At 43.3% G+C, this 9,935-nt stretch overlaps 1 protein-coding gene across 1 annotated transcript; it reads left to right on the top strand.

The window, feature by feature from the left end:
• Positions 1–360: 360 nt before the first annotated feature.
• On the top strand, positions 361–2,109 carry tmem271 (transmembrane protein 271). The gene has a single exon (XM_027017529.3). It carries the CDS (start codon positions 777–779, stop codon positions 1,566–1,568), a length of 792 nt encoding a protein of 263 aa, XP_026873330.1. The 5' UTR covers positions 361–776; the 3' UTR covers positions 1,569–2,109.
• The last annotated feature ends 7,826 nt before the right edge of the window (positions 2,110–9,935 follow it).

The raw sequence follows: 9,935 nt of genomic DNA, 5'->3' as shown, positions 1-9,935 counted from the left end.
ACCGTTAGAAACGAGATATGAGCTTTTCACCGTTTTTTTTTTTTTTTTTTTTTTTTTTTACAATACAAAAAATGATGTATACTTTTGCACTCAGTGTTTTTGTTTTCGTTTCTGAAGTGACCGCATATACTTCACCTTCGGCTTCGTTGTTTTATGAAAATCAGGCCTACTGAATGCATGCGTTATTTGCATTATATGCTTATAGTCAGACTATCATTTTGCGTATAATACCATTCCCAAACTGTCTGCTGACATTTTTGTTAGAAACTGGGAAAGCGGTAAAGGATGAACCGTGTGTCGCATTCTCCTGTTTCCAGTCACTCGGCCAAGTTCAGCGCTGTGAATCAAAGCACGGCGTAGTTGATCTGCGCTCACGGCGGCGCGTCTGTGCCGCATGGCGCGCATCAGCGCTGTGCACGCTGTGAAAGAGCGGGAGGTAGCGTCTTTCCCGTCGGCGATCGAAACAAAGCTTGGAGACGCGCTTTATCGCGTAGCGGAGTGGATGGCGGGAGAGGGTCATGAAGGTAATCACTACCTTTAAGCTGGATTTAGGGGGCTGGTACCACAGAAGGAGTGCGCCCTGCCTATCAATAATTAATCCATTTCTGAAGCGGCGGGAAAGGGGAGCACAGCGCGCGACTCCGGAGATCCTCGGTTTGAGCAGCGATCATCGGCAAGTCATGTCACAGTCTGACAGCGCTTCGAGAAGAGCGGACGAGGAGGACAAAGGAGGATGAAGGAGGGAGAGGAACCGGGAGTGGTAGAGGAGGAATATAATGAAGTTGAGTGGGCAAGGACTGTGTACCATCGTCTCCAGCAGTCTGCTTTTTGTCTGTGCCATAAGCACAGTTGTCGTCGGTTTCAAATGCATCTCTCTGGGAGCCCAAGTGAAAGTACATTTCCATCTCGGGACCGCGGCCGGGGCTTTTTACTCGGGAATACTTGTCGGACTCGGACAAGTGCTGTTGGGGATGGCGCTCGTTTGTTGCAAAGGGAAACCCGGGTGTCGGAATTTCTTTCTCTTTGGAATCTTGGTGTTCCTCCTGGGAGTTCTCACTGCGTTCTCGGGGGCCGTGGTGGATGGCGACACAGTGTCACTGGTGGAGCGGAAATATTCGCACTATTGCTTGGACTCTGTGGATCTAAATCCCGTATGCGATCAGCTGAAGGAATATCAGAGAGGTCTGGTCATATCCACCATTCTTAACACTTTGGAATGTCTCCTAGGGTTGATGAACCTGGTGGTTATTAAGAGGTACCAAACCGCGCAGTTTTATAGGAGACGGCGCACGCAGAGGCAGAGTGCGGGGGCGATCATTCTCAACGAGGAAAGAGACTTTGCGGTGTCGGAATTCCAACCGGTGTCTTATATTAACCTCGGGGTGTTTCACGTGTTTGACGAGGCTGGCGTGGAAGTGCAGTGCTGCGGCCACCCGTCTATCGAACTACCGGGCTACTCGCCAAGCGATCCAGAGTTGAACCAGTCTTATCCCTTCTCTTACCCACTTCCAAACGAGCTGCCGCCAGCGTATGAAGACATATTCCCCGGAGAAGCGAGTAACAAATAGTGACAGCAAAAAAGTTATAAATGGGCTTTAAAGTCTGCAGTGACAATCATTGGTGATTTGGCCCACACCGCCGAACCTGACGTGTGTACTATGTTCGATACGAAAGCTCTTTCTCTGACGGCAAAAGCTAATTGCGATAATGTACTGCCTTTTTCGTGGGAAGCAAGCAAATATATGATTCAATATACAGTCAATGAACTGCAGTTTCCAAACCAGACTGAATGGTAAGAGATCTATACAGATAATATATAAGCAGTATAAATAAAAAGAGGTTTAAATATGAACGCACATTTGTTTTAACCCACTGATTGATTGTACTCATATCTTACGCCCATGTAGTTTGTTAATGTCATTCTATTGTTTGCCTTAATACTGCCTACGTTTAGCTCATGAATAAAAAGTGTATTTACTCTTCCTTGACGTAGATATTTAATCCACATTAACAGGGATCGCAGCTGTATCTATTAAGAATGAGTTAAAAATAGTACAAATAAAAAACAAAAACAAGAAAACAAACAAAAACGGTGCAATATGTCCCATGTGGTAGTCTACGGGCTACGGTTCTATGGCCTACTTTATCTACAGGTACCTAACAGTAGCAAAGCGCCTCTTTGATATGCAAATGAAGTGATGCGTTTCGTACCACATTCAAGACACAAACACACAGGGCATTGCGCAACGGACACGTGGAGTTTTCTTGCTTTTAGTGTGAACTGCGCAAGTGTTTCTCTTTCAACGTACGAGTAGTCAGGGTTATTTTATGAAAAACAGCAGTACGGAAAACGGAGGCTGCTACAGCTCCAAAGCCGGTAATGATTCCGATGACATGGGGCTGGCACAACACCAAAGGTTTACAGACACGCCACACGACTGATCATGGAATGGGATAATTATATACCCGCGGTACAGCGATTGCTTAAAGGCGAAGCAAACATCCAAGCCGTAAAGGCATCACGTTTTCATGACTTTATTTGTCAAACGGCAGCAGCTTTGAATGAGCGCAGTTGCGCTTGTGAGCGACAGAATAGAAGGCACCTCGTGTCACAGAGATCGTGCCTATAAAGTTACCTGGAATAGTCCTCGCCTATTTATACTTCAAAGATGAACAAGCACTTATCGACAGCTACAGCGAGGAGAGATTTTTCAAAGAAAAATGCCCAGAAAAGTTTGCCATCACATTATCACTTATGAAGTGAAGGTGCTACTTCACGAGCCCCTAGAACCCCAGCAATTATTACTCCTGCCATATGCCGTATTTTAAGTATAATTAAATACGACTCCTGTGTCATTATGTTGAAGGCAACAGCTGTTCGTGATCGTACGTGTACCAGTCACGCTGCGTAGAGTGTGGAATTTAAACCTCAGCACAGCATGCATGAGTGTGAACGGCTGTTCTGTCTCCGAGAGGCTCTGTAGTGTGTCTTTGGGCCTCTATTGAGGGTTCTGGGTTGTGATGAGGCATTTATGTCAGAATTGTAGGGGGGCGGGTGGGGCATGTGTCAAATCTAATAGAACGCCGTAGATGGGGGCTTTCCGTATATCCTATGAACGTATTTTGCTCAGAGTATTTGGACACCGAGCACCTAATTACTTAAAGTGCCTCTTAGTTCTCTGCCCCCTCCAGTTTTATCAAGTACTTAGTGCTTGGAAAGATATACTTAAATGGAAATGTCAGTGAGCAGTATATGATTTGAAAAATGTGGGAACACATGACAAAGTATAAGCAACAATCTTCTAGAAATGCCCCTCTGTCACTAAAAGAGCAGTAGTGACATGTCCTGTGGGCTTTCTCTTTGTTTATGGCACTTTCTCAAAAAGGTTTAATTTACCTAATGGAAGTGAGCAAAATTTAATGCAATTTACATGTTACCTCATTCTCTTTCTATATATCATTATCTATTATTTAAATGACTATGACCAGAATAAGCCTGGGGCATTCTAATTCTGAGAATTAAATACTTAGTTTGGTGGTTAATGTAAAATTCACTTATTTATCTGGGGGCAAAGATGAGATGCTACTTGGCTCCTTCGTCTCTCTTTCAGAGAGAGGGGGGTATTTGAAAGGACTAGAAGCAGAGTGGAATTCATCATTCTTTTTAATTATCTATACAATTTAATGAGATGATTTAACCAATTGTTAGAAGTAACTAATTAGGTGGTGTTAAGTCTGCATCTCTCTTTGATGATTTCTGATATGATTTATTTAGCTCTCTCTGAGCGCTATCACCAGCACATCCCCAGCATTGCAGTTCATTATAAACCACGTTTAATACGTCAGCACTAACATCCTATATGAGGAGAACTAATCCAGCATTTCTTCTAGCCTGGTGATAAGATCAGGCCACAGCACAAAGCATTTCCCCTGGGTTACACTCTGTGTATTGAGGTGGGTTTGTTTTTTTTTTTTTTTTGTTTTTTTTTTTTGTCTTTTTGGCCTGCATGGCACTATTTATAGAGATGATGGGGGTGATATCACAGCCACATCAAAGTAATGGCACTTCAACACCCAGTGGTTTTGGTAACTTCGAATGTATATCATTATGTATATGTTTGTCATAGTTCTAGAAGACTGCTGCAGGCACTGCTTCTTAATGCTCTCTTGTATCTGGCCCCTGTCTGAAATGCTTCATTATTCAAATACAACTGATGTGCTGGCAAAGTCTCTTATAGGCATATCCCTTGCTTGCCGTTCAGCATTGAAGGGATGGATTTGGTTAGGTGGCTGTCGGGAATCTATATTTACCATGCACATTACAATTACACTACACCCGTAGGTGCTTATGTTGTTGGAACTTCTACAGCGAGCACTTCCGAGTAAATGACTCTAATTCAGGTCAGGCAAAGTGGGGGTGGAGGTGTGTGGGGGATGTTCTGCAGTGGTAACTTCTGGTAACTCCGACAGCTCTGTATGCTCTCCGAGGACCTCCGCTACTGCTAGGTTACTGCATTCTTTTAAATGACGCAGAGTGAAAATTAGAGAGAAGGTTGAAAGTGAGAGGGGAGCACAGGGGGAAGAGGCACTAGGCTGCGTCGATGAGGGGCTGCTATGATCTCTCAAGACAGAAAAAGGGAAAGAATAGAACGGGTGTTTCGCTTTTCATGGTGACCCCTTTAATGAGCTAATGCGGGCACTCTCCATGCGAACAAAGCCTGGGTTTCGAAGTAAGAGGGCAAAAACTAGTAGGAGTGCATACTGTCAATATGGTCGGGTTGCCAGTCAGAGGCAAGACAGAAAGGACAGCGTCTACCCCGTTAACGTAACTACCTTCAGAGGCTGGGTGAAACGTGTTTGTTCAATTTAGCTTTTACGACTTTGGCGGTTCTCTGCAATTTCCTTTAGTGTGGATGGTATAGTGCAGGGCCTTATGAAGACAGCCTTGTAATTACTCTCTTTGTCTAAACCCCATAAATAAACGCTCCACTGCTTAATTTACGTGGATAATCTTTTCATTAGTGCTGCTTGGCCTCACTCCAGTGGTTCTGGTCCATTTTGGCAGGTTGGTCTCTCTAGTTTTCATGCTGGTCTCCTCTTTTGGTGGTATAGCTATTTTATGGGACAGTGGTGCTATCCCTCCAGTGAGGGTTTCACTCATATGTGTTCCAGTTTTGCACAATGATTTGGCCTGTGCGAACGGAGCAGGGTTCCTTGTGAACAGAGCACGTAGGCACAGTGTAGAAGCTGTCGCCAAAAACATCAGTTCTGTTGACTGGGTCTTTCACATTAATCCTCTGGACTCCCAGTTATTCTTGCCAATGACAAAAAAAGATATAGTAATTAAAACACATTATTTCAGTTTATTGCCTCAAATGACATCATGTTTTTGATCTGAAAATAGCTTCAAAATTATGTTCTAGTTTTCCAGAAAAAGAAATAACATTTTAGAAAAGCTGCCTCAACCCTCAGCAGACCGTCTCACTGCATTTCATTGTGGACACATTTTGACTCGCAAATGCCCTGAAGTTTGGGGTCATTCGACTGCAGTCCAACACACCTGGTGCATAAAGTGGACAGTCGTGAAGCCCCGAGCTGGAGCAGATGTGTGAAATGAGGGTTGAAACAGCTGTGCAGAGTGAAGGAAAAGCTGTTGAGCCTAAATATGCATGACTGCTAATTTAGAATCATCAGTAGGATATTGCTAGGAAACGGAAAGCTCATTTTCTCAGTATTAAAGTATAGTCACTCAATGTTTTCAATATCTACATTTCATGCAGAATCAGAACTGCAAACAATAGAAATGGGATATTTCTTGGAAGGCTGAACTGTTATGGCAGTAGTACTCTGAAACTGATTTTTTAGGAATTTTGGCAGCTCTGCGACGGAGGAGTGTTAAGAATGAGTTTAATATTTCTGGATGTATTTTAGTACTTCTGGGAAATCTGTCAAATAACTGGAGGAAAGAGACTATATATGATGTATTTTGAATTAATGTTCACCTCAGAAAAACAAACTCACTTCATCCAAATGAACTTTCATGAAATAACATTATTTTCTACATTCAATCTGTCTAACAGAAAAATTCTTGAACTTTCTTTTAAGGCTGACAGCAGCATGTATAGAGAAAGCTCTGGGAAAAGATTTCTGTTCAGAAAATGAAACATTGTGTAATGGTCACAGCAAATGCCTGGAAAAACTGCGTGCTGTAAAAAAAAAAAAAAAAAAAAAAAAAAAAAAGACACGATGGAATCAAGAAATGGATTTAGAAGGGAATGCCGTAATATTGCGTGGTATGACAGACTGAATCTGGCGGCATCGTTTTGAACCTTCTGCCTAATGGACATTCCCCCATTTCTGTTTGCCAAGCTTTGCCTGTGTGTGTGCGCGCATGCATTTGGGGTCTTTTGAGCGCGAGCACAAGGGGAGGTGTGAGTCACTGTGTGTGGAAAACGGAGCCCAGCGCAGCGAATTGCACCCGCCCGCCACTAACTTTATGGGGACCCGCTTAACGTCAGCCGAGCGAACGGCGTCGAGCGTGGACGAGGCAGCTGGAATCGACTCTATCACCACAAACTCTGCCGCCATTAATCATGCAGGCAACACTCCAGACAACACTTCATTACAGCAGATGACTGATCACCCTCCATCACAGCCTCTCAATAACTCCTCTCAAGTGCGGCACCGGGATCCAGCTGCCACGGACACCGCAGTCCCAGTGCCGCTGCCTCCCACAGCTCCCTACCGCTCCACTGACAGTGACGGGATAATCACATCACTGGCGCGAGGCAGCCGTGTACAGCGGCTCAGCGTAATTGGGCTCTCCATGGCAGTGGAGCGAACGCATCCCCTACGACTTGCCGCCGCTATCGTCGGCAGCGACGCGCTCTCCGGGCTGCTGGTGGTGCTACTGCTGACTGGGTTAATGATGGGAGATGCAGGTTCATGCTTCTGATTGGTCAGGTGTGGGAGGGAGGGATGAGTGGTGGGCATGAGGATGCTGGAGGTCAGGACAGGGTGAATGCAGAGAGGGTTCCGTCAAATGCATATAGACACAGACACACACACACACACACACACACACACACACACACACACACACGCAGACAGATGGATAGAGTATTTCTGAAAGGGGGACTGAAAGAGAGAAGGGGATTTCAAAGGTCACATGGGGAGACACAGAGGGCTTTGTTCCAAGGCAGGGGTCCTGATAGGCTTTGTGTTTCACACACACTAGACACGGAGTAGCAGCAGTAGCAATACTGGGCTAGTATACTGCCACTGTGTGGGGCTGAGTGAGAGGGGAATGGTGCAGTGTGGCTAAGGTTTCAGGAAAGAGGATAACAAACAGGAAATTAAGTGGTGGGTTACATCAAGGAGACTCCATGGCTGTCAGGGTTTGGGAGAAAAATAAAATAGGGAAAAAGGTTAAATCATTTATGGCTCAGAGGATGCATTTAGTCAGACTTTTATCAGCTTAGGCCCAATATCCAGGCTCACTTGCCAGCTACTATTAGGAAAACTCTTTTTTTAACAACCTGAGACCACCAATACCTGCTTTTTTTTGGGTCTATGTATGCATTCAGATTGTAGTCCAGTTTTAAAGGTTAGGAGGTTCTTCTCCTTGGTTCCATGCAGAGTGGGGATCAGGGTTACCACTAGCTGGAGTCTCTACACTCCTTCCAGATCCGAAGGCAACCAAGGATCCAAAGCAGGAAGAGGATAAGAATGCTCTCCCGAGCTGAACAGAATAAATTAGTTTGTGGAAATTAAACAAGATAAAAGTAAATTAAATGTTGATGGGAAAGTTTGATAAAGTGACAAACCTGAAAGGGCTTTAATGACATGGGAGAGGATGAAGAAAGAAAATGAGAAGGTGTGATGAGAGAGAAAATGTTTAATTGATCAATTTTACAGTGACAAGTCTTCATAATCACCTTTGTTAAAGTCATTAGGAATGCTGACAGTGAAAAAATCAATTGTTGCGGTGGGAACAATTAAGTTTTTTTCCTTGGCTGATCAGGTGATTAGTCTATGTAATAAAATATTCTGAAGTCCCTGTGGATATAACTGGGCCTGGTTTTGTTGTTTTATGGGTATTTTATGGCATATATGAAAGTATTGCCCTATTGTCAATACTGATACAAATTCTCATTTGTCTCGTTATGTGAAGACTAAAAAAGAAAAAAAATCAATGACAAATATCAACAGCAAAGCATGCAAAAAATAAACAAGCAAAACATTCAGGTGTGAAAACACTGCTGAGCTTCTGATTCAACGATGACCGTGTATGCAGTTTAAATCAGGACACTGGATATACCGTGCATATAGATAGATATAGCAAAAATCACTATGCTTTGTTGATATTTAAAAGTGATTATAGTACATAAAAAGATCCTGTATTACTGTAGATCCCCCCCATACAAAACTAATCTGATCATGGGCCATCTGAGCGCTCTTTTAAGGATAAGCACTAATTCAGAATGCCTGGAAAGCAATCATGACTAAGTGCTTTCAAAGTGCCATACTGCTTCACTATCCCTTTCTCTGTCCTGTCTCCTGTGGCCATGGATACAGCTTTTCTCAGTCTTAAAAAGAACATGACCACGACAATGATGGAAAGCAAAAATTGATCTCTGCTAAAAGCTGCTCATTATGTACAGATCCATTTGTCTGTGTGGAGCAGACAGGTAAAAGTTGCTTCTGGACAAACTCCAGACGTTAAAGACAGAGCACAGTTCTTCCACAGAGGGAGAATCGATTAGCGAACAGTGGTTGACTAAACAATTGCAGATAATGCTAAGCTTTTTAAAAACACAAGACTCCCAGTGTCTTCTCCGATCAACAACCAGCATCAAATGTTCATGAAACAAAGTCAAACACTGAAAAGGGGAATCTTTTTGACCCAAATAAGAAAACCCAGACAGTATCATCAGAATTTTTATCTTTCTCTGAAAGGTAATCAAATCTAATCCCCACTTTAAAGTATAATGGATAATTTGTGGATCCGTTTTTCTTCCAAAGGTCCAGGGAATCTTGTTGGGACACATGGAATTATGGACTATCAAATACCAGGAACCCAGAGTCTAACAGCTTCTGGCTGGAGGATAAGACTTAGTTGTAGCTGAATCTTCCAGCAGGGCAATGATCCAAAGCTTACTTCTAAATCCACGCTAAAACTGTTGCTTGACCACAGAATCCAACTTTTACAGTGGCCAATGCAGGCCCCTGAACCGCACTGAAAAACCTGCGATGGCTGCTGAAGACAAAGTCCACAAGCAAGAACCAAGGACATGTATACAGAAAACAAACAAACACACAGAAAACAGCCTTTGCCAGCCAAGTGAAAAAAAAGTCTCACACAGTCACATAAGCAAAAGCTGCCAAAGTTGAGAAATAGTTAAGTTTGTCAATCCAGACACAGTGACCCTTACTGCAGCTAGAGACCTGTAGGCAAACTGCTCTCTGATCGAGCTCATTAAAGCTTTACCATCGTCTGGACAGCCACAACTGCAGAGTGTAGTTCTGGAGACCAAACCTGTCCAGCTGAGGTCAGAGGCTGAACACAAATAGCCTACAGTTTGTGGAATGTGTTGTAAATATTTAATAACTCCTCATAGAGGGATCTGAATATATGGATTCCCTTTACTGATATTGATATCCTTCTCTGGTTTACACTTGCTGGAGGATTAATGTACGTTTTACTGAATGTTAAATATAGTATGCAAAGGGCAGTGCATATTTGTTTATACACTGTGTTTACATTACATAGTTCATATAAATAAGTCAACACCGAACACTGATTTCCTAGCCAATCCGAGAAGAGGCAACATTCACTAAAGTGACTTAAAATGAGTTCAGATTGTGAAATGCTCTGGCAGATGGAGACCCGAGCCAAATCACCCAAATAAGAAGAAGGACTTTAGCACCACTGA

The sequence above is a fragment of the Electrophorus electricus genome, chromosome 16 (assembly GCF_041902795.1).
Source record: "Electrophorus electricus isolate QZ-2024a chromosome 16, ASM4190279v1, whole genome shotgun sequence".
In the NCBI taxonomy this organism is placed as follows: domain Eukaryota; kingdom Metazoa; phylum Chordata; class Actinopteri; order Gymnotiformes; family Gymnotidae; genus Electrophorus; species Electrophorus electricus.
This window is presented reverse-complemented; position numbering and strand designations above follow the sequence as displayed.

Coding starts and splice junctions, on each gene's coding strand:
- tmem271 (XM_027017529.3), top strand. CDS start 777: ATGAAGTTGAGTGGGCAAGGACTGTGTACCATCGTCTCCAGCAGTCTG.